At 44.0% G+C, this 25089-nt stretch overlaps 1 protein-coding gene across 9 annotated transcripts in view; it reads left to right on the top strand.

Annotated features, from left to right (window-relative positions):
- USP31 (ubiquitin specific peptidase 31) overlaps positions 1–25089 on the top strand; it is a 198584-nt gene that overhangs the window by 45604 nt on the left and 127891 nt on the right. For 4 of the 9 annotated variants that reach the window (XM_057315734.1, XM_057315732.1, XM_057315733.1 and 1 more), the window contains exons 12-16: positions 3205–3324; positions 5639–5864; positions 8271–8429; positions 10144–10296; positions 12442–13116. In XM_057315734.1, the coding sequence (XP_057171717.1) occupies positions 3205–3324; positions 5639–5864; positions 8271–8429; positions 10144–10296; positions 12442–13116 (1333 nt within the window). Of the gene's footprint in view, positions 1–3204; positions 3325–5638; positions 5865–8270; positions 8430–10143; positions 10297–12441; positions 20714–25089 lie in introns of those variants that run through there. The other 5 variants (XM_057315736.1, XM_057315737.1, XM_057315738.1 and 2 more) reach the window with 3 other exon arrangements.

Here is a 25089-nt window from a genome sequence, read left to right as displayed (position 1 = left end):
TTTGAATACCTTAGTTATGAGGCATTTGTCTCATCTCAAGAGACACACCGTTTCCCCTCTGGATATCTCTGATGGTCACTGAGGCTGCCTTGAAATATGCCCCAGGTTACTACAGCCAAAAGGCATTCTCTCTCCTGAATTCGTTAAAGATATTTGAGGACAAGTCTTAATTTTCTTCCACTTGTCTAACCTTTAAATATTTGAAAATACTTTCAATATTCTCACAGAGTCTTTTTCCCCCAAGCTGTTCATAGCTAGTTCCTTTAATAATAGTTTTTCATGAGACCTTTTTTTTTTTTTTCCCCAGTTTGGGGCCTGTTAGTTGGCTTTTTTTTTTTTTTTAAATGTTTTAAAAAAGATTTTATTTATTTCAGAGAGAGAGAACACAGGGAGGAGAGGGAGAGGGAGAAGCAGACACCCTGCTGAGCAGGGAACCCAATGTGGAGCTCGATCCCAGGACCCTGGGATCATGACCTGAGCCGAAGGCAGACGCTTAACTGACTGAGCCACCCAGGTGCCCCAGTTAGTTGGCTTTAAAATGGGTTGATGGCAGACTCTCTTTGAAACTTTGTCCTATTTGGGATTTTTTGGTTATTGTGTTTTTTTTTTTTTTTTAATTTGGGAGATGTTTAAGAATGGCACAAAGCTTAAGACTGAGCAGGTCTACTAGATGACAACATTGGTATTCCACAAACATCTCACTGATCTAAAAGGATGAGTTCCAGCTGGCAAGGTACACTTTAGTAGGGATTCATTCATTCAGTAAGTGATTATTAAGTACATACTATGTGCTAGGTGCTACGCATGGTATTAGGGATGTAATAGGGACCAAGCCAGGTGGTGTTTCTGCCTTTGGGCTGTTTATAGTCTAGTGGGGATAAATAAATAAGTCAAGGAAGCAACTTAATGTGGTTGAGAAACAGGAATGAGGCCAGTGTGGCTGGAACACGGGGAGGAAGAGAGTTGTGAGAGTCTGTCCTGGTCATAAAATAACCCTAGCATCTAAGAGTAGTGTCTGGCACAGAGAAAGCAGTCAGTAAGTACAAACTAGAATGAATGAATAAATGAGTATTACTTGGGGAGTTCAGTCATTGGGTCCAAAAATAACAGTGCAGGTACAGAGGAAGAGACAGGGAGATTTAGCAGCAGACCGTGAGACAACTTTGGGTTCAGTTGTCTGTAAGCTCAGTATTGACCCACAGTGTCACTTGCCAGCCACCGTTAGCTGCCTTAAGGGTACTTTAAAACAGTGTCCAGAATTCAGATGATGATAGCACTGCTCTTTTCATTACCTCAAATGTTCACGGTTAAAAGAGACTGACAGACCAAGGCGCAAGAGAGCGGCTAGGGGATGGTGCATCTGGAAACCATGACGCACTGAATATCTTTTGACAGAGGAGGCCTTAAGTGGGGATCTGATAGTTATTTTTAGGTGCTTAGAGGACTGTCTGTGGATGAGGGATTGGACTTAATTATATCTAAAAAGCAGAACTTAAAGATTGGAAATTACAAAGGAGAATGAATTTGTCTTAATATGAGGAAGAACTCTCTGACAGACCATCTGAAAATGAACTAGCCGCCTGCTGAGATAGCCGTGCTTCATTGGCTACGCAGAGTTAGCTAGACCAGTGATGCTTCGAGTATGGTCTGCAGGTCTAGGAGCTCTTTGTAGCAGTTTACAGTTAAGCACAGAAATCAGAGACGTTTTAGAAAATGTCATAGCTGTTAGACATTGTCAGGACATTCTTACTGTATCTTGTACAGTATTTGTATTGGAAATTAACAAAACAACAACTTTCCCCTTTACCACAAGCCCTGGGACACATATGGAGACTATTAATATGTCACACGGAGGTGCAGACTTACCAGGTGACCACGTAGGTCCCTGCCAATCTAAGTGTCTGAGCTACTTCCATCCACCCAAACTTCTATTTCTCCCCATGTTTCCTACAAACATGATTGGGTCTCCCTGTCATGAAAAAAAAAAAAAAAATCTCCTCAGTCCTGTTTCCCTGTCCAGTGACAGTGCCTTCCTTTCTCCTCCCCTTTCTGCTTCATTCCCCATTAGTGGTTTCAGCTCTCTCCCTCCCTCCATCTGACTTGCACTTCTGACATTACCCTCTGAAACGCTCAGTGGCCCGTAGTTTGCTCAGCTCTGTGGCCTTTGCTCCATCTCCGTCCGACCTCTCCAGGATCTTGCCATCCTCTGTCCTTGGTGTGCATAAAAGAGAATGCTTCTGTTTGCCTGTTTTTCTGACTGCACATCCTCAGGCTCTGGTGGCTTCTCAGCTTTGGTATTTCCCTTAAAAAGAGGCATTTCCCAAGATTCTGTACTTGACTTCTGTCTGTCCCATCTCAGTAGGCATTGTCATCCATACCATGGTTTCCGTACCTCATCATGTTCATGGTCCCTGATCTGATGCATCTTCTGAACTCCAGGGGGATTTAAATCTCTCTCCAGACATGCCTCATGGGCACCTCTAACTGAATATGTCCCCATTCTGAAATCCTCGCCTGCAGAGATGGCATATGTGGACTTGAAGCCTCAGATTGACGTTCAGAAAGATCTTGTTGATAGCAGGAAGGGGAGTGGATTGTTTAGAGTGGTTCAGTGCTTGGGAGAGAGATCATTTAGGAGACTCGCAGAAGTCCAGGTAAGAGCATGGGTGAGGGCTCTGAATTAAGGCCGTGTTAGTGGGAATGGAGTAGAGGAGACAGGTGTGAGATGTGGCAGAGACAATTATTTGGATAGATGTGGTGCTGGAGGAAGAGGGAAGGGTTTGAAGGTTTGGGATACGCCCCCCTCCTGCCCCTGCTGCCGGTGCTGCTTTTGGTGGGTGGTAGTGTTGTTGTTGAGGTAAGACATGGAGGAGGAGGAAGTATATTGATGAAAAGGCAGTGGGTTGAGTTTGGGAGTTTGTGGAATTTGAGGTTCTTCTGTGACATTGAATATCCTCTGTGTAATATTTACCTGTTCAGTCATCCCTTTTTGAGAGAGAATTTATTCAGCAAATCTTCGGGGGCCACCTCTGGCCAGGTGTCTCTTGTGATTGTGTTTTTCCATTGACTCCCCATCATATTGGTTTCCAGAGAGATTCTGAGTCCTACCATGCCCTGACCAAGAAGTGAGTGTCGCGGTCTCCTGTAGAAAGTCTTGCCTTAAGTGGCGCTTAACAGAAGTCATTTCGTGCTCCTTGTTTTCAGCTCGCCCCAGATGACGCCTGGCGTTGCCCGCACTGTAAGCAGCTGCAGCAGGGGAGCATTACATTAAGCCTCTGGACTCTGCCTGATGTGCTTATTATACATCTAAAGAGATTTCGACAGGTAGGTAAATCCTCTGTAATAGTGAGAAAAGCTGTGACCACGTTTCTTACACCCCTTCCAGTGGGCTGCATGGGGATTCTTCAGGTGCCACTGTTTTATCAAGTGTTCCCGTCCATGTTGTACAGACACATCTGGCCCAATGTTTGGGGTCATGTTTTGTTCTTACCCAAAGCAAAATTTGAGCATCCTGTGACCCTTTAAATTCTAAACATTTTAGTTCATACTGCAGATATTTTACTTTGTTTTTGAGGACTTACTTTAGATTTGTAAATGTTGTGTTTTAACTTTTGGTAAGTGTACTTTGGGATTTAAAAAAAAAATAGAGCTCCTTTCGGGGGTGGGTAGAATTCTCTTTGTACGTAAAGTAATAACGGGTGTCATCCTGCTCCCAAGAAGCTGTCATATAGTTGAGAAGATGAGTCATAAATATATACAAAGAAAAGCTGCTTTGAGCTGTATTACTCTGAGTCAGTTTTTCCAGAAAGGCTACCTATTCCCTGAGGTTAGGTTTGTCCTGGGCAGGCCCCATTGTAGGAGAGGTAAAGAGGTAAATCTTTAAGGGGTGTCTGAGGCCTGGCATAAGGTTTATATCTGGAAGATCAGGAGGAGGTATCTCCCAGGTGAGGTGGGAGCAGGGCTTCGCACGCACGGTGGCCAAGGAAGCGATGTGTGCAAAGCCCAGAGTGCAGATAGCATGTGCCAGAGACTGAAAGCAGGCCAGTTTGGCTGGAGCTCCAGAGGGTGGGGGAAGCTGTGAGTTGAGGTGGAAGGGCTACGCAGGGGCTGGTTGGCCAAGCAGACCCTTATGGGCAGAGTGGGAGTCTGATAAAGGGTTAAGCAGAGAAGCAACATGACCAAATTTGTGATTTGAAGAGACTATCCTGGCTGCTATGTGGAGAATGTGAGGCTGCACAAACGAAGCTGGGGAGATCTGAAGGGAGCCATGGCAACCATCCAGGGGAGGGATGCTGATCGCTTGTGTGGAGCATTGGCAGTGGAGATAAGACCGGAATAGAATCAAAGGATGTTTAGGACTTGCTGGTGAAGTGGAGGTGTCTGGGGTGACACCCACAGGATCCCTAGGGCTGGGCGTTCACTCAAAGGTTTGGGGTCTGGCTCCTATAATAGTAAAGAATGTCCCAACTGCATGTTTCCATTGGGATCTGCAGGTAGACAGCTGGTGAGGTTCAGGGCCCAGCCTTCTCTGGCCCCTTCCGCACATGCACACTAACTTCCTTCACTTTCTGTTTCTTTAGAAGGTATGTCCTCACCCTTCCCACACCATGGACTCAAAACTGCGGCGTCGCTTTTGTCTTCTTTCTTGTCCCTCCCCTATAGCCAGTCACCTCTTCAGCTTGGTTGTGCCTCTGCATGGCCTCCTGAGTGTGTCCCCTTCTCCCCATTCTTGCTGTCAGCCTGGCACTTCAGACCCTTGAGACTTCCCAGCTGGTTGCAGTCACATTGTCTTCTACTTGATTCCTTAGCCTCAGCTGCTCCTCCCTTCGTGTCACGTCCTGTGCACTGCTTCCACAGCTCTGATGACATTCCCTCCTCCCTCAAGCCTCAGTGCTTGACTGCAGAACAAGGTCCAGATTCTTTAGTCTGACCTTCCTGACCATCCAGGGCTCATCCTGCCTTTCTCTTACGAACATTTTCCTTCTCTTAATAGATCCATGGCTCCTTGGGGTGGGCGTTAGCCGTGCCTGGTTAATTTCTTAAAGCTCCCACAGACACAGGAAACATTCAGAAAACAGCTATTGAGCTGATGGTTGGATTTCAGAGGATTTCCCAGTGACCTTAAAGGAAAATACATATTACCCAAGATTATCAACTAAATGAATATATTAAGTCAGTGTTACACGTTACCGTGCTTATTGGGGGAGATGTGGGGGGAAAGGGCAACTGCTGATCCAGCGGCTATTCTGTGCTGGCACTGCACATCGTCTCTCACGTACACGATCACTCCATCCCTGCTCATGCTTCTGTGACAGAGGTATCAGGATGAATTGCCCAGTAATGGCATTTTGTAAGTCAAAGACCTAAAACCCCTCTATGAGATAAGGCAACGGAGACTCAGAGGCTCATCAGCCCGTATATGTAGGTCATTGCTTGCTCTACTTTAAGTGGTATTACAACCTGTTCCTCCAGATAGTTAAGACTGTGAGTGAGTTTCCCTATTTTGTATGTGTCTTGGGAAACATCAGACAGTTAACTTAAACCACTCTAGCTGATAGGGTCTGCATTCCACACAAAACTGATCTACCATCTACTTGCATGAAAATATCATCAGAACTTGTTTTTCTTCTTGCAACAGGAAGGAGACAGGCGTGTGAAACTTCAGAACATGGTCAAGTTCCCCTTGACTGGCCTGGACATGACACCTCATGTGGTTAAGAGAAGTCAGAGCAGCTGGAGTTTGCCATCCCATTGGTCTCCGTGGAGACGGCCCTATGGACTTGGGAGGGACCCCGAGGACTACGTCTATGACCTGTATGCTGTGTGCAATCATCATGGCACCATGCAAGGGGGGCACTACACAGGTCTGCAGTGCGAGAGGCCGGGCGTCTGTGCTGACCCTTCCTTCAGACAGGTTTTGCTTGTGACAGGGTTACTTTTGCTTTAGAACCTTCCTTTCTCTTCTAGTGGACAGTGTGCCAACTTTGAGGGCAGTGTTCATCCTCTGGATCTCTGTCCAAGAGCAAATAAATGAAAATTCTTCCTTCTGTTCCGGAGTTTCATCCTATCATATTCCTCTTTATATAGAATGGGCTTTGGAAAATGCCGAAAACCCGCAGGTACTTGGGAGGCCCCATAGTTTAGAGACAGGAGCATTGGGCTAGAAGCTAGACACCTCCTCCACACTCTGTGACCTATAGTAGGTGACCTTACATGAACTTGGTGACTACACCAGTGAGCTAGAACCTGCCTCTTGGGGTTGTTGTTGTTATGTTATATATATGTTGTTACCTAGGAAGAGCTTAGGTACTTTCTGTATTATTTTCCCTTTGTGATGCCTAGGCCATACCACTGCTTTTCTGATTGATGTATAAAAGTTCAGGGTTTTAGTTTATAGAACATTTTAAATGCCTTAGTATTGTTGAGTTAAAGATAACATGTTTTTAAGTTTTTATTTGGAATTTTATTTTGCACTTGTTTTAGCTATAATCACATGGTACATGTACAGCTAACTTGTGTATGAATTCTAGATCAAACTTCCATGATGAAGAACCTGCCTTTTTTCTTTTTTAGATTTCCAATTTTTCATGAACCAACCTTTGTAAAAAATACAGTAAAAATATCATGGTAGTGTCAGATTGCTATTTAAGTGCTTATCTCAGTTTGGGTGCTTATCTTGTTATGGACTGGGACCAGTCTGTGAACCACAATTTGAGTAACACTTGCCTAGAAAACACTTGTGCTGGGAAGAAAAGCAAGTAGAGTTATTTGGTAGATATACTGTGAGACCGTTAGTGACTTGCCATGATGCCTTAGTTGCCTTGCTGTGACTGAACCACCCTGAAAAGAAACAGACTGATGCTAGTGCTGGGCTGCTCTGTCACTTGTCTTGGGTGAGTCCCACTCCAGAAGGGCAGCCACCTCTCCAGCCGGGTCATTTCTATATCAGCCCTGACGCTGCTGTTTCACCAGCTCCATGTGCTGCCTCTCTCTCCACTTCTCTCCCCTTCTGGTCCTAGGAGTCCATAGCTATCCATGACTTCCCTCCCCACAGTCAAAGATTCTTATTTTGCTCTTCTTTTCAGGGACCTGTCCCGTGTAGCCCCTCCTTGCCTGGGTCCCTTTCATTTCTTAAGGTTCCATGCTTACAAATATGGTTGTTGCCTGTTGAGGGAGTCACTCTTGGCACCTCTCAGGACTCTGTGCCCTGCCCCTGGAGTGTTCAGCGAAATATTCTAGCACTCATTTATTCTCACTCCAATAAATGGGTATTTTTAGAAAGTGTGATAAGAACGTACCCCTCTGGATCAAACTTATCACACCCCTTGATATATCCTTATAAGATCACATGGCTTCATGAACACTAAGTTCTTGTCTGCTTTTGTTGGTATCTGAATGGTCTTTATTTCTATCTCAGGCTTAGAATTGGAACTGGAGAGAAACACGCATTTATGAGCTCAAATGTTCTTAGTTTGCCAGCGGACTTCCACTGGGGCCTTGTTTGTCGTACCCCTGAGGGAAGCAGGGTGGGGTAGTTTTAAGTGCAAGCTCAGGGACTAGATACACCTGAAACGAGCTGGACCCTGCGCTTCACCAGCTGCTTGACCTTGGGCAATCTGGTTAATCTTTTTGAGCCTCTGTAAAATGGGAGTAATAATAGAACAAATCTCATAGGAGTAGCTGAGAAGTTTGGCACATAATAAGCGCTAAACAAATATTAACTGCCGCTAGTATTAGTATCATTATTTCTAGTTCTATTTTCTATCTCTAATAAATACTAAAATGTGACAACATGCTTATATCAGGGTTTCCCAGCCTCAGCACTCTTGACAGTTTGGCTGGATAATTCTTGCAGTGGGGACTGTCCTGAGCATTGTAGAATGTTGAGCAGCATCCCCAGTCACCCATTCAATGCCAGTAGCACCCTACCCCCTAAGTGTGTCAGTCAAAAATGTCTCCATTCATTGCCACATGTCCCTAGGTGAGCAACATTGTCCCAGGTTGAGACCCACTGGTTTAAATAAATAAGTACATTGTGTTTTCTAAGATTAAATAGAATTTTGTCCATTTAGAATAGTTTAGAATTTCCTGAAACATTTTGCCTGAGCGTGCTAGGCAGTTTGGATTTTTTACCACTGTGTGTGTTACTACATGCAGCCTTAAAAAGCTCTTGAATTAATGATACGAGCCAAAGCACAGGTGTCTGTGGGCAGAGTGGACTGGCTGGTGCTCCCCTCCCCCGGTACTGATGACAGGCTCTTTTTTGGCAGCATACTGTAAGAACTCCGTGGATGGCCTCTGGTACTGCTTCGATGACAGTGATGTGCAGCAGCTGTCGGAAGATGAGGTCTGCACACAGACGGCGTACATCCTTTTCTACCAGAGGCGGACAGCTATTCCGTCGTGGTCGGCCAACAGCTCAGTGGCAGGTAAGGCCAACTTATTCTTTGGCAGTTTTTTCTAGAACAGAAGATTGTAATTAATGGTTCAGAGAACTTCTCCACAAGGTCTCATGACTCTGTGGGGTTGATCAGATAAATCCTCACATTTGTTTTTAATATGGAAACCAAAATGATTGTGGTCAAGGAAATAGGGGTGGAATGTGTGAACCCTCAGAGTTCACATGGAAGCAGGTAGAACCTGTCTCAAAGTGAGCTTGTCATGTTTGCTTGTGGAATGAATGAATGAATGAATGAATGAATGAAAGAAAAAGAAAAAGTAGTATGGCATGCTATTCTAAAAGCGGGAATGAAACTTGGCTTTGCCATGTTTTGGTTTGATCATCGTCTTGGAGCACATCCCATCCAAGCCACATATTTAATCATCTGTAATGTGGGAGTACTAATAATACCTGCCTGATGGGGTCACTGTGTGCATCAGATTAGGTAACTGTACCTTAGAGCCTTTTAGAAAAGGTGAAGGCCATTAGAAATAGTTCTTTCTGGGGCGCCTGGGTGATGCAGTCATTAAGCGTCTGCCTTCGGCTCAGGGCGTGAGCCCAGCGTTCTGGGATCGAGCCCCACATCAGGCTCCTCTGCTAGGAGCCTGCTTCTTCCTCTCCCACTCCCCCTGCTTGTGTTCCCTCTCTCGCTGGCTGTCTGTCTCTGTCAAATAAATAAATAAAATCTTAAAAAAAAAAAAAAAAAAGAAATAGTTATTTCTCCCTGTGAGGTCGGCCTGTTCCATTAGAAGGATTGAAGGCTGTAGTCATATTCGATGGGCTGGGTTTAGCTGGATGGGATCTAGTCTGGATGCAGCCACAGATAGTCCAAACAAGGCGATGCATGCTTCTTAATGCAGAGGTTAAGAGACTGTGGCTGAGGACAGGGACATGGTAACATGGGATCACATTAGAGAGTATTAACCCCAGATCCCCTTGTAGCTTGTGAGGGGTAGGTTCGAAGCTGCTGAAAGGCGGCACGGCTGAAGCAGAATGAGCCCCTGCTAGAGTCAAGCCCCAGTCAGTACACCTGCCTCTCTGTAACCACTCACTCCGTTAAGTGAGTGGGAACGCCAGTACTCTAGTGCTTTCCCCTGGTGCTTTCCAGAGCCTGAGATATGCTTGGAAATTACACCCTCTTGAGGTCTATTTGAGACATGTTCAAGAGCAGTTTCTATTGCTCTGGAATATATTTCAGGGCATCCCTGGAATGGACAGTACAGATTGACATACACCCTGCGTGTGTGCATGTGTGTGTGTTTGTATATTAACATCGTGAAAATGACGTAACGACTCCATAAAACAGTGAGGCTAACAAGATAACGGAGCATGCCACTTTTGTTTGCTCTGTGTCAGAATTTTTTCTGTGTGTGCTTAGAACAGTGTCTGGCAGTAGGTGCTTAATAAATATTTGTAGAAGAGTATGAACGATTCTCTTGCCAGGACTTAAGACCTACACTTTTCATTACGAAGTGTCTGTGCCTATACTTGCATTTCATTACTATAAACATGTGCGAGAGCCTGCCCTCCTTCTTCTAATCTTAACAGGATATTCAAGCAGGCGCAGATCTGCTTGGGGTCTGGGAGTTAACACTGACGTCAGCCACCTCCCAGCTCCGGCAGCAGCACTCTCGTGAGGGTGTGTGCCAAGCCACCGGCCTGGGATTCTGGCCTGACCTCAGTGCCCACTTCCTTTACTGCAGGCTCTACGAGTTCTTCACTGTGTGAACACTGGGTGAGCCGGCTCCCGGGGAGCAAGCAAGCCAGCGTGACCTCCGCAGCTTCCTCCAGACGCACCTCCCTGGCCTCATTGTCCGAGTCGGTGGAGATGGCCGGAGAGAGGAGTGAAGACGATGGTGGGTATGGGTTTTGTAACACATTTCCACAATGGTGTCTCACAGACACAGCACAGGGTCCCTCATGCTTAGGAACTAAGCCCCAGGAAGACTGGGAGAAGGTAAAAGGGCTGGTGGTAGCCCTGTGTGTAGCTGTGGGTTACAATCATAAGTGCCATTTTCTATAAACCGGGTCATTCACTTTTCCTCTGTGACCTCTAGGATGACTTTCTCCTCCTATTTCATTATTTTCCACTTCTAAGGTCTAGCGTGGAGGCTGGAACTTTAACTCTGTACAATAATGGATACATTTCTTTCAAAGTGCTTTTCAAAGTCCCTAAAATAAACTGTAAGGGGACTCCGCAAGGTGGTGATTTGCCCAGGACCTCCTGGCAAGGAAGAGTCGCTGTGCTAGCTCCAGTGGGGGCTTCCCGACTCTTGGCTTCTCCCCTTTCCACCGCGGTTTCCTTTAGAGGAATTTGTGGCATGTTCTTTTAAGTACAGAAGCATCTAGAACAAAAACTCTTGCCTCTCCATAAAGGCAGTTTTTAAGAATTCTGAAGGTGGTCACAATACAGAAATTGGGGGAAATATTGATACAAATAGAACTCTTTTTTTTTTTTTTTTTTTACCTTCACTTACTGCTTGAGTGATGGCAGCAGAACCCTCAGTTCTGACAGGAACCCCAGGTGGTATGGGAAGGATCAGGCAGCCCAGGCGCTGATGCTGGGAGGAGGTGAGAGTGAGCTCAGCCTTTCTAATGAGAACAGTGACTCATCTCCCAGCAAGTCTCCTTCTGTGGCCTGGCATGTTGGTCGCTGTAATCTGCGTCTGGTGGTGGGTAATTGTGAGAGCGTGAACTGGAGGGAAACAGCAGGAGTCTGGAAGGGGGCCGCCTGGCTGGGGAGGTCTGCGTCATTGTAGCTCTAGCCCCGCTCCCTCTTCTGGCTTGTTGCCTCTTTATTTGTAAAATAACAAGAGTACTTAGCTGGAATTACTAAGCTCCTGACATTTTATGGAAAACCAGACAGTGGATCTTTGCTTAAGTAGAGGTTTTTCTCAATGCAGACTTTAAATTTAGAATTCTCTGTTGTATTAACAGTAAGCTGATTTGCCCCAGTCTGTTTTTAAACAGTGTAGTTGGTGAAATCAGTATCCTCTTAAACATCATCATCACAGTGGTGCCCGGGTGGCGCCCACAGAACAGAGCCTGTCTCTGGGGATCTTATCTGGAAGGTTTTATAAATACCACAGCTACAGTACTAAGTATGTGTGGAATTTAATTTAGAATATTTTCTTTGGAAGGAAGTTTTAAGGCACTCAAAATAGAAGTAGGTAGTTCTAATTATGAACTTTTTCTTCGGAAGTTTGAAATCACTCAGGAGTATTGTTCTAATTATGGATATTGCATTTAGAAGTTTGAAGTCACTCAGGATGGGAGTGTATCGTCTCTGGTTCTTTCCACCAATGTGCTGTTACAGTCAATAATTACAAGCCAAGCTGCATGTGGCATTGAGTTGGGGCAAGGGTCTGTGATTCTGGTGTTAGCTCTGCCTCTGATTCTGTGTAACCTTGAGCAATGGCTTGACTTCTGTGGGCCCTGGTTGCCCTTGGTTAGATGAAGAAGCTGAATTAGTAGCTCATATTTACTGAGCATCTGCAAAGTGCCAGGTGGGCATAGGACTTTCAGGATTTTATTTAGTTCTTATAGTAGTCCTGTGAGTTAGAGCAGATAGCCTATGGGCCAAATATGGCTCCTGCCTTTATTTGTGAATAAAGTTTTATTGAAACACAGCCGCACCCATTTGTTTATGTGTCTTCTGTGGTGGCTTTTGTGCTGCGGTGATGGAGTTGAGTGGTTGGCCCACAAAGCCTAGAGTATTAACTCTCTGGGTCCTTAAGTCTCTTGACCACTGATGTACAGCAAGAAGTAAAGAGACAGTTTGCCGATCCCTGAATTAGAATGTCCCTATTTTATAGATAGGGGAATTGGGCTCAGAAAAGTTGAAGTCACATGGCTGCTCTTGTGACACCAGACATGCTGGCTCTGAAGGTCATGCTCCTGTCATTCCACCAGGCTTGCCTTCCTTCCATCTTCAGTATCTTAAGGTGTTCCTGGGACGTGTTTTCGGTTTAGCTTAATGCTATTCTCTCTGCTGCATTCAGGAGGTTTCTCAACTCGACCATTCGTGAGAAGTGTCCAACGTCAGAGCTTGTCATCCAGATCTTCTGTCACCAGCCCCTTGGCCGTTAACGACAATTGCATTAGACCTTCTTGGTCCCTGTCCGCCAAGCTGCAGATGCGCTCCAATTCTCCCTCCCGGTTCTCAGGGGACTCTCCGATTCACACCTCTGCCTCCACCTTGGAGAAGATCGGGGAGGCAGTAGATGACAAGGTCTCCATCTCTTGCTTTGGCAGCTTGAGGAACCTTTCCAGCAGTTACCAGGAATCAAGGGATAGTCACAGCCGACGTGAGCACAAGGCTGTGGGTCGGGCCCCTCTGGCTGTCATGGAAGGCGTGTTCAGAGATGAATCAGACACCCGCAAATTGAACTCCAGTGTTATAGACACACAGAGCAAAATCTCAGCACAAGGGGATCGTGTGCCCCCCATCTCTGATCCATTTGATAACAATAACCAGATCGCTTATGTGGATCAGAGCGATTCTGTAGACAGCTCTCCAGTCAAAGAGGTGAAACCCACAAGCCACCCGGGCTCCCTCACAAAGAAACCAGACGGAACAGCCAAGAGATCTCCCAGCTCCAAAGGCACTTCTGAGCCAGATAGAAGCTTGCGGAAGGGGAGACCAGTCTTGGCAAGCCAGGAATCATCTCTTTCAAGTACGTCCCCTTCTTCTCCTGTTCCTGTAAAAGTTTCTATAAAGCCCTCCCGCTCCCGAAGCAAAGCAGATTCTTCTTCCAGGGCCAGTGGAAGGCATTCCTCCCCTGCCCCTGGCCAGCCCAGAAAGGAGTCCTCCCCCAAACCCCAGGACTCCATGTCATCTCCTTCACCCCAGAGGCAGAAATCATCTTCCTCCCTCACCTACACTGCTTCCTCCACATCTGCCAAAAAAGCCTCGGGCCCTGCTGCAAGGGGCCCCTTCCCTCCTGGGAAGAGCAGGACTTCAGACCGGAGCTTGAGTAGAGAGGGGTCCAGGCAAAGCCTGGCTTCGGACAGAGCCAGCGTCACCTCCAGCTCTAAACCCAACTCCCCTCGGGTGAGCCAGGCCAGGGCCGGGGAGGGCCGAGGGGATGGAAAGCACGTCAGGAGCTCCTCCATGGCTAGCCTGCGTTCCCCCAACACAAACGTGAAGGCTGGTCTGAAGAGGGACAGCAAGTCAGAGGACAAGGGGCTGTCCTTCTTCAAGTCAGCCTTGAGACAGAAGGAAACCCGGCGGTCGACTGACCTCGGCAAAACCACCTTGCTCTCCAAGAAGGCTGGTGGGAGCTCTGTCAAGTTGGCTGGTAAGAATGCCGTGGATGACAAGGCAGAGAAAGGCTACCAGCCTCCAGGTTCCCAGCAGCCAAATGCAAGTGCAGTTGGAAAAGAGCAGCTTGTCTCCAAGGACCCTGCTTCTGCTAAACATTCCCTGCTATCTGCTCGCAAATCCAAGTCTTCCCAGCTAGATTCTGGAGTGCCCTCGTCTCCTGGTGGCAGGCAGTCTGCTGAGAAATCCTCAAAAAAGTTATCTTCTAGCATGCAAACCTCTGCACGGCCTTCTCAAAAACCTCAGTGATATTTCTGCAATCCAAGTGTTTTATCTGTAAAAATGTTTATTTATTTAGAACCCTCTCCCTCCCACCAAAGCCCTCTATGCTTTTGTTTTGTATGTTTTGGGTCATGTGCCTGGTGTGCGTGTGTGTGCACGCGTGCGTGCGCGCGTGTGTGTGTGTGTGTGTGTGTAGAATTCAACTGCAAATTGTTAAAAGCGTCGCCTTATTCTGCCATTGAACCAAATAACAGCCATAGGCAAAGCATTGGTACCAAGCTAACTGGAATAATTGTAGACGAGACCCTGGGCGGTCCCTTTAGCAATTGTACATATTTCTTTCTAGAGAACTCTAATGACTTTCGTTGGACACTAGGGTTTGGAAACCTGTGAACCGGTTAAGCTGTCATTAGTGTGTGCTGTAGAAGGATCGGTTATTTGACTTGGGTTTCATCTGAGCAGGTTTTATCCTCACAGCTGATTGTCATGTGGCACCAGGAGCTCTAAAAACTGTGACACTAACAATGAAACAAACCGAGAGAAGACTGTTGCTTTCTGCACTTTGGCCCCATCTACCAGTCTCTGTAAAGGGCAATATTTTAACACTAATGTTTCTCAGGTATATACTCAGCTAGTCTAGTGTGGATGCGCATCAGTAAAACTATTAATGAAGAAGGTGGCCTGTGAGCGACTGTCCTTTCTCTGACTGCCACAGATAGAAATTTGTAGAGGTAGAAATGAAGTTTTTCATGCCTTCATGTCTGCAAATATGTGTGTACCATAAGCAGTCTTGATTCTTAGGATATATCCTAAGAGGTGGCACATTGGACAGCCAGAGAGCCAGTCACTAACTAATTTTGTTTTCCTTCTAAATTTGCTAGCTATGGCCATTGGGATTTTGAAATGTAGTAGAGCAGTTAACACCTTCGGAAGGTTCCTGGAAAAAAATGGGTTCTGAACTGGATGCATGAATCTGTACCATTTTCCTTCTCTGGTGTTGATCTTCTCTATGTTAGAAGCCGAAAGCTCCATGCTGCCCTGTGTGCGCATGGCTGTGTTTCTTGTTAACTTGGAGAGGAAAGGAATTGCCTAATGCCAAAAGTCAGTTGATGGTGTGTTGAAGCAACGTGTGACAAAGTATTATGTGTGCGCTTCTGATGCTGCCTGTCAGTCTCAGTTGTAGACTGCTTTTCACTAAGTCATTTATTTCTTCTTTGTGCTTAAGACTTAATCTCTTACCCAGAACTCACAAGCAGGATTGGAGCATGTTCCGTCTGGCATTGTCAGTGCAAATGGCATTTCTTGTTTAGAAAACAAGGAACCTCACAAAAATCTCACAGATAAGGGAGATACATAGTTCTTCAAGCTTTCTTAGAGGTATCCTGGCAATTTTTAGCGCTTTTTTTTTTCATTTTTCTATTTTTTTTAAATGTCAAGAGAGTCATGATCCTGATTCTCTTTGAATAGCATTTGTCACTTTGCCATGAAATATAGCATGCTAAATTTATACGCTTTTAAATATTAACTTTAAAAAAAAATTGTAAACCCTTCCAATTCTTCCTGATCTCTTGGTGCACAGATCCATTTATAACCTCCCTTTTCAGTATTGCTGTGTGTGAAGTAATTAGAACACATACACATGCATAGCTATGAATTCTGCACTGCCCTTTTTTTTTCCTGTTTTCTCCCCCGCCCCCCCCCCCCATGAATACCTCTTGGGAAATATTTCCAATAGGTTTCTAACTTTATTTTGCTGCTACTTTGAGCATTAGCAGGTAACTTGCAAGTCTGGAGTCCATTTATGTTGAGGGTAGCTGGAATTTTAGACCCTTGCAATTTTTAAGACTTAGCTCCTCAGCCTTGTGAAAGTTACCATAGTGCTCCATGAAGTTCATTGAACGTGAGCCTGTTGCCCAGTGCACCGTCCTGTACACACCCCTTCACTAGGTGTCGCTGTTGCACTGAACAGGCGTCTGGTCTCCCAAAGCAGCGTTCCTCTCCTCTGCTGTAGTGTGACTGTTGACCACTGGCTGCCCTCAGTGTTGTCACTGCTTCCTCAGGCACACTGACAGCCCCATCAGTGTTTAGCCACTGCTGGTTTTTCTGTGTCACTTTTATTTCCTGGAAAGGATGCACCAAGTATGGGATCGTCACTATCAGGAGATGAGTGTTTGTCTGAGCCTCTTGTCTTTGAAATAGGTAAATCTCATTTGAAATCTCCTATCTGAAGCTCTGAAACAGCCTTAGAATTATAGTTTGACTACACATAATGTTTTAATAACACCTTTTTCTGAGGCTATTATCAGTTAAGCATTAGTAGAATCTAGTTTTATTTTCACAGTGGCAAATATTTTTATTCTTGAGTCCTCCAGGAATGGATTTTCCATTATAATTAGTGTTTAAAAAACAAAAACAAAAACCAACAACTAAAAAAGAACTCTACAAATTTCTTTTAAGTTTCCATGGGATCTAGAAATAAAATTTCAGTATCTGTAAACTATATGTGTATGGAGTTTAGTCTTTTTTTTTTTTTCAGATTAAATGAAAAAAAAAAAAACAGGAAGTATTATAGCATTGTCTAGGTACCTTTAAGCTGTTCCATTTCTGTGCTTGGTAAACAATGAAAATCTCTTCCATAACTTCTAGGTACAACCTTTAAGCCACAGAAAAGAATACTTGCCCAAAAGTTTGGAGGTGCTCTTTGAGGTGTGAAAGATCTTCTGGGAAAATTATTGGTTCAGTTCAGTTGCTCAGTAGGTTAGGGACTTGGTGTTTGCTTAGCTTTTTATTTTCCCGGTGATGTTTGATGCATTGAGCATATCTTTGCTTTGGGGTTAGAAATGATCTACCAAGGATGGTGGGCCTGAGTTTCTGGGTGACAGCCAGGTGGGCCTGATTAGAGCAGTCATTTCCTTGTAGGCACAGGGTAATCCCTGACAGGAGTGTGGCTCTTTAATGTTTTTGCTTTTAAAAAATTTTTTATTTTTTATTTCTTTTCCTGCGAACATCCAGTGCACTGAGGCTATGTCATTCCTTCAGATGGCCCTACACCTTGCCTTTGTAATCCCTTGTATAATGTGGAAGCACAACCAAACCGTTAAGCTCACGTCATCTCAAGATCACCTCCCAGCCCTTGTGTTTTCCCATCCTAAAAGCAGCCTAACTGAAAGGAAGTAAGACCTCGCTGGACCAATAGAAATGGATGTGGGAATATTTGTGGTCTGGTAAAATACTGTAATTCTCTATGAAGCTGCCCTAAACCCTTGTAATCATTCTTTCCTCATTCATTCATTCATTCTGCAAGCATTCGTTGAGGGCCTGCTTTGCTCATAAAGGCAAGTGGAAAGTGTCAGGAATTCGCTGTAGCCAAGGAGCCCTGGGAGCCCAGCCGATGAGCCAAGGGATGCTGGTGATACCCTAAGTGGAGTGATGGTCCCCCCAGAACAAAGAGAGCAAGTGGATTCTGGTGAACCGGCCAAGGCCTGTGATCCTCTTGAGCAAGTCTCTCCTGTTCCGGAAACCAAAAGTGCCCTTCTTCATCTTCGGAGACATTTTACTCTTACATCCACTTTTTCAGACTGAGCTGTCTCTACTACTTAGGGGTTGAAAATCCATTACAAAGTCACTTTCCATTAGAATTTGGTCATCCACATGTGTATGAAATAGATATGGGGATTGGGGGCAGGGGACAAATTGCCATCCCTCTAAAGTAACTATCATGGAAAAAACTAGGGACAGTGTGTCAAGGAAGCAGTAGTGTCAGCCTTTAGGAAAAATGGAGCAGAGAAGGGCTGTGAACAAAGCTCACTTATTTCAAATAAACGTGTTTTTAAAAATAGATTGACATCTGACGTTACATTTCATTCTGACAAATTACCGAACAGCTGAAGTTGTTTCCTATGTAGGTTATCGGAATTACTGGATGCCAAGATAATTAGTGTTTCTGGGTTGGATTTTTGAGATAGTATGCAAATCATAAGCACAGTTTCAATAAAACACATATTCTGTGAGGCGTGTTGAACTTGTATTATTTGGAATTGAGAAGAGCAAAATTTGCTGACAAACCAGTGCCTATATCATAAACAGAAAGAAGCTGCTACTGTGCAGACTGTCAGTCTTTACTTTTGTAAAGGATACGTTACTGTTAAACCTGACTGCATTTTGGGGGGGGGAAATCCTGTGCTTTCTTTAAACAAACACTTAGTGTTCCACACTGCCTTTTGATCAACTCTCAAAGTGTTTGTTTTGCAGCTGCAATTTGAGCATAACCAGTCATTTTTTTCCCCCAAGTAATGAAAACAATTTTGCATGGCCTCCATCTATCCCAGAAAGCATGTTCTCACCACCTATGCAAACAACTAATAAAATGTAGACTACCCTAAATGTAAATTTTTAAAAAGGCAATTCTTGGATTATGGAGCTCTATTTTTGAATTTGTAATTTTTTACATGTGGCTTAATCATCAATACAGAAGAGCATGAATGTGTTTTCTTGTTTTGCTTTGCACATGTTTCTCTTTGCTGGGTGGTGGTGGTTTTTTTTTTAATCATTGGCAAGATTGTATGTAAAATAAGTATTTTGCAAATAGGAGTGGAGTTGGATATGTTGAACACACGCGGGTTTATATACTGTATTTAGCCTGAACACTTTCCTAAAGTATTTTGGTCTAAAAATAACCTGCCATTTTCTATAGATTTTAATTTTTTATATCTTCTAGGGTTCTATCGTGGTCACAAGGAGAGAATGTGACTTCTAATAACGCTAACAATTTTAAAATGCTTTTGTAGAGACTTAGAGCTGTCTTGGAAAGCTTTGGAGCTTCCCAACCACTGGTCACAATAAGACTAAGCTCGTGGAATTTATGGTAGCATTCTACAGTGGATTAGGTTCTAGATCCATTGCATATGCATTTAAAAGAGGCGTTTCCTAATTTTGGAGAGAAGGGAGATTCACTGCAGGCTTGGGAGGCTTTTTTTCAAATCTCATACGCGTACTCTCCCCAAGATTCTATTAAGCCTCTTCTGAATGACTTGTCTGAGATTCTGATACTCATCATTCACTAGAATCATCTAGAGAACTTTTAAAAATACCTGGGTCCCACTCCCAAGCTTTTGATCTAACTAGTGTAGGGGCAAGTCCCAGGAATTGCCGTATATTTTTAAAGTCCTTGGGGGTTTCTGATTGGCGGTCAGAATTGAGAGCCACCGTGCTATACCATCCCTGTGGTGAGAATCACTGCCATGTGAAGCACTCACGAGTGACTCAGATTCTGTTTCGTTGGAGAGGAAAGGAAAAAAGGAGTCAGAACCACTGATATTAACGTCGATGTTTTGAAATAAGGGAGCCTTTCTGAATTGAGGCACTATTTGGGTGCTCGGAGCCTTTGGTGGGTGGCCCAACACTTGCCAGTCTTGTGGGATTCAGTGGTCTTCAGTTTGCTGGAGCAGACAGCATCTCCCGTGGGGTGTGTGTCCTTCCCAGAGCCTTTTCCCTGGATGCCACCACAGGGCCAGACCCACAGGAAAGTTGGCAAGTCACTCTAAGAAAGTGCTGAAGTAAAGCCTTCGTGGCCTTGGAAAACCTGTTGCTGATTTTGATAGGATGACTGTTTCTGTAGTAATTACAATAGCGAACTACAGGCTGCCACCTAATTTCCTAGTTAGCTCATTCTCTACTTATCCACAGTGTTGTTTCAGGAGTTATTTTTGGCTTAAAAATGAATGTGAGGCATTTTATTTGGAGTCTTTTTTTTTTTTTTTGGCAACCCTCCGTGTTTTTTCATGTAATTATAAAAAATCAAATAATACTCATCCAGAAATTCGGCAGTATACGTTACCTATGGAGGAGGCAAATGAAATTTAGTTTTAATCTGTGGTGAGCTGAAGGCACATACGACGTCTTCAGAGTAGCCTGCTGTGCTTCTCAGGTGGTTTCATCCTGTTGAGCTGATGCTACATACAAAAAACAAAAAAACAACTTACATGTTGTTTTCAACATTTCCAAGAAATGAAGATCTAAGTAAAAATCCAAGTTGAAAATCCCTCTGTAGAAAAGCCCCTCGAAGCAGGGCGGTCTGTTGTGGTGGTGAATTAGCTGTGTGCAGTTGCCTATAGGTGCTATTCTGAGTGGCGCGGTGTCCTCGTACCAGATGGGAAAGCAGTTCCGGTATTTTCTGAGCTCACTTTCTCTCTGTTGGCCTTTCAAATACGTGTTTATGTTCTCTGTTGGTTTGCTCACCAACTGTGCCTCTCACCATTGGTTAAAATCGAATTCAAGCCCCATTACAAAAATAGTTTCTTCCCTGAATGCTTCAGTTTTACACTGGAATTTCTGTAGTTGTCTTAAAAGCTGCATGTCCTATCACTGTACACAAAATGCTTTGAGATTGTTCATGCACCGTTCGTAACGATTTCTGTATCATTTTCTTCTTTAGTTGTACAGTAATACAGAAGGCAGGATGTCTCTCCTTGAGGCTGGAAGAAAAGTGTACCATACATTTTAAATTATTTTAGAAACAAGTGCATGAGATGTGTCACTGACTTCTGTTATTTATTTGTATGTTTTATTATTCAAGGTGTATGCACTTTTAAGAAGCAAAATTTATATTTTTATGTTTAAAACGTTTATTTCTGGAACAGCAGTTGATTATATAGTATACAGTTGGAATTAAGAGAAAAGTGGAAAATGTAACAAAATATAATAAATTTATTACATGATGCCCTCCTTAAGCCATATTCCTCTTTCTCCTCTTGCCAACCTATATCTTTTTGGTGTTGACTAGCCTTGGAAATTAAACAGGAATTCTCTCTACCACAATGATGTCTACAAAACACTTTAAAACCATAGTGTGAAGTGAAAAAAGCAAGTTACAGAAGAATACAGACAGTCTATGTGTAAAATTTTAAAACCAAAAAAATCACATCTGTGCTTCTTTAATTTTCACAATCAGGGATGATTATTTCTACTTTCTCTAGGAGGTGGTGTGTCCTGGGCCATGGGGCTGGGCAAGAACTCACAGTCTGGCTCAATTCCAGCGAAGGAGCCATTCTTTTCTGGGCCCTCTCTTGCCCTAGATATCCTTGTTTTTAACCTGATGTTCTGAGAAAAATTTTCCCAGTCTTTACCTCCCCTAAGGACAGGACTCCCTGTCAAGGATGTCACATTACTTATGACCACTTGGGGGCACCAAAGATTGCCATCGTCAAATGTAGTTTATAAGTCTAGTGTGTTCTTTGCCTCTCTGTTGACATGGTTATTCATTATGATTTGAGTGCATTTTCAGCGAAGCAGGGGTTTCGGTTTAGATGAGTACCACCAGCCATCGTTTTTCCCTGGAAACTATTAACTTCAGGTCATAGAGGAGATCTTGTTTTCTAAAGCACAGCCTGATGGTTTAGGATTGGAACAGGGAAATGATTCCTAACCAAGGACAGGTGTGAACCACATGCCTTAAAACCAAGGTACAGCACTTATAAACCTTTCTAATTTTAAATAGTGAAGTTTTGTTTTACGTTTCATAGAGTTTAACCATGTAGTACACTGATTATTCAAGAGTCTTCATTATGCCTGAAAGTATTTGTGTGTCATAAAGTACATAGACATAATAGTTATACAGATATTTAAGGATCATTTTGTCTGTCTCCATAGAATTTGGAAGATTATTTTTAAATATTTGAATGATCAATATCTCCCTGTACACGTTTCTTGGAGTCAGTCTTCCTGGAGAAAGCAAAGGCATGATGAAGCCCCTGGCCCTGGACCACATGTTCCTCAGTGCCCAGGGAGTGATTCTAGGCCGCTATAACTCCATAGGATGGGGCTTCGGCCTGTTCCCCACCCTCAATGTCCCCTTTCTCTTTCTGAGCCTGCTCCTAAGTTCTCCCAGGGCTGGTTTTTGTGGTTTTGGTTTTCTTTTTTGCGTGCCTGTTCTGAGTCTTGGGCAGCTGCACGCAGGTCATCTGGTAATCTCACCGCTCTGGGTGGGTTGGATCTACCTCATGTAGAACTCTCTGGAATTCAGTCTTGATCTGGTCTGGTCTTACCATGTTTCTCACCCCCTGTCAACACTGGCTACACAGAAAAAGGACAAGGGCTCTCTCCTAGAGTGATAGATTTTTGCATCATGCCATATAGCCTGATGGCCTTGCACCTCATTTCTTCAGGAGTTCAGGGCTGTGATGTTAATCTGACTTATTCTTTGTATTTATAACAGCTCAGTTTTTCTTCAAGTGGGAAGGTTTGGGGAGCAGATGAGGATGGGTGATGCCAGCTTCAGAGTTCCCAGTCCATGAAATGTGGTGGTGGAGAAAGTGCCCTATTACTGTTGCACTCAAGATCGATGTCCAGATTTCTTTGTTTTGCAGTGCTTCCTGTATGCCCGAATACTGGGGATATGACCATGTCCTGAGAAGCTCACCATCTAGCCGGTCTAGCCGGGGTCAAGTTGGTTGATAGATAATTAACATTTCAGTGCTTACCGGATGCCATTTACTCATTGCTCTTCCCTCAAGGCATCACCACGTTCCCATCCCTCTTCCAGCCCACTTCCTGGAATCCTGCGTAGGAGGCTTATCTCTGAGGTACCCATGTGGCCCATCCTGTCATCTCCTTCATGTCTTTACCCAGGTGTTGCTGTCTCAGTAAGGCCTTCCCTGACCACCCTTTTAAAACATTGCAACCCGCTTCATGTTCTCCCCCACTCCCTACTTTATTATATTCTTCATGTAACATGTCACCAACTACCACAGTCTATATGCAACATAATCTACAATATATATGCAACATCAGTCTATCTGCAGTATATATGCAACATAGAATATGTGCAATATATAACATTTGGTCTATATGTAGTGGTATTAATGCTACATCAGTCTATAACCAGTATATATGCAGTATATAGTCTATATGCAATATATATGCAACATATAGCCTGTATGCATATACAGTACATATGCTCGCTTCTATAGCTTGTTTACCTGTTCTGTTCACTGCTTTTTTCCCAGTACCCCAGAGAGTGCCAGGCATATTAGCACATAATAAAAAATAACTACCTGAATTAGTGGATTTGCTTGAGTAATCCGCTTAACCATTCTGAGTCCCCTTCCTATCTAGAAGATGAAGAAGAACAGTACTTGCATCACGGAATTGTGAGAGTTAAATAGGAAGGATGCCCATAAAGCGTCCAGCATGGTGCCCAGCATAGAGAAAGTGCCCAGGCAGTAGTGCCATTCATAATCATAATGATAGGGTTGGAGAGAGGGGCTGGCTCCCATGGGAGCTTTTCAGAAGAGGGGCCATAAGAGCAGAGCTCAGACCTTCCTGGCTGGGGAAGCTGCTTGTACTTTCTGGAAATCTCAGGAATCCAACTTTCCTGGAATGTAGGGCAGGATGGCAGGAAGCAGCAGATGGAGGAAGAAGGGAGGCCGGCAGAGGCCTCATCTAGAAGGCCCTTTCATGACTTAGGTCTGTCCTGAAGTATATGAGAATCCAGGAAGAAATTTTAATTTAGGGGAGAGATGAGATGCAGTTTGTGTTTAGCATAGTCACTGTGGCAACAATGTGGCACCAGTGAGCCCAGGTTAGGAGCTTGTTACAGGAATCTGGGTGCAGTCTGGAAGACCTAAAATAGTGTTGGGTGGACAGAGACGTGGGGGAGCTCCCAGAGGGGTGACTTGCTCAGGTCCCGGAGACAGGCTGCTGGTTCCAGTTCTGGTACCGTGACTTCCTAGCTGGACAGACTTTGGCAGATTACTTAACTTCTCTGTACCTCAAAGTCTTTACCTGTAAAATGTGGCTGATTGTGTCTACATGATCATTGGGAGGCTTAATTGGAGTGGTCGGTTTATTTACATTTAATACATTACATTAATTACAAGTATATTTGATTTTATCTCCCATCTTACTATTCCTTTGATGTTTGTCCCACCTGCTTTATGTTTTTTCTCTTCTTTCTTGCCTTTCTTTTAGATCAGTCAAGCATTTTTTAAATTCCAGTTTTTCACCTCTGTTAGCTTGTTACTCATCCTCTTACTCTTTTTTTAGTGGCTGTCCTTGTGGTATCAGCATGCATTCCTGATTCAGAAGAGTCTAAGAAAACTTGGTAATTTTTGCCCCTTCAGGGTCTTAGAACACTTCGATTCCATTTTACCCTTTCCACCATTTGTTACTGTTTGCTGTGCATTCCATGTGTATTTAACATGTATAGATACATAACCCACATAACTAACATGGTTATGAATGTTGAAAGCCAGTGTTCATTTAGATGCACCAGTACGTTCACCTCCGTTTCTCGTCCTCCCCTCCCGTGTTCCAGTATGTCTCCTGCAATCCTTTTCCTTCTGCCTGAAGAATTCCTTTTAGTCTTTCATTTTTTTCAGCCTGTGCTAATGATGCACTCTCTTAGCTTCTGTTTGATTGGAAAGGTCTTTATTTTGCCTTTACTTTTGGAGGGTATTTTCACTGGGAATAGAGTTCTAGGTTGCAAGTTATTTTCTTTCCTTTTCATTCCATGGTCTTCTGCTATTATTATTTCTATTGATAAGTCAGTTATTAATCTTATGGTTGTTCCTTTGAAGGTGTGTTGCTCGGTTTTTTTTTTCTCCCCTAAATGCTTTGAAGGTGCTTCTCTTTGTTTTTCATTAGTTTCATTTTTAAATGTGTTATTATTCTGTACTTTATGAATCAGACCTGGAAACTTTTTTAGCCATTATCTCTTTAAATGTTGCTTCTGATCCATCTTCCCAGCCCGTTTTAGGACTCAGTAGATGATGTCACTGTTCACCCAGCTGCTCAGTCCAGACCAGGGATCCAGCCTTGACTCTGGTCTTTCCCTCAACCCCCGTCCTTACATTAGATCCATTCACAGGCCCTGTCCAGATGTAGGTCCAGATGTAGGAAGTGTCCACAAGTAGGTCCTACATCTGCCCGCTTCTCCAACCCCACATCCTTTCTTCACTTTCAGGCACAGAAGCCACCTCTTAGTGCCTTGACCAGAGGGTCTTATTTCAATTTTATGCATATATAGACTGTGGCTCAGAGAGAGTAAATAACTTACCCAAGATCACACAGATAATGAGTGATAGATCTTGGGTGTAAATTAGGCCTG

This window comes from Ursus arctos, unplaced genomic scaffold (genome assembly GCF_023065955.2).
Source record: "Ursus arctos isolate Adak ecotype North America unplaced genomic scaffold, UrsArc2.0 scaffold_2, whole genome shotgun sequence".
NCBI lineage: Eukaryota > Metazoa > Chordata > Mammalia > Carnivora > Ursidae > Ursus > Ursus arctos.
Note: the sequence above shows the minus strand (reverse complement) of the source record. Positions and strands in the feature narration are given on the sequence as shown.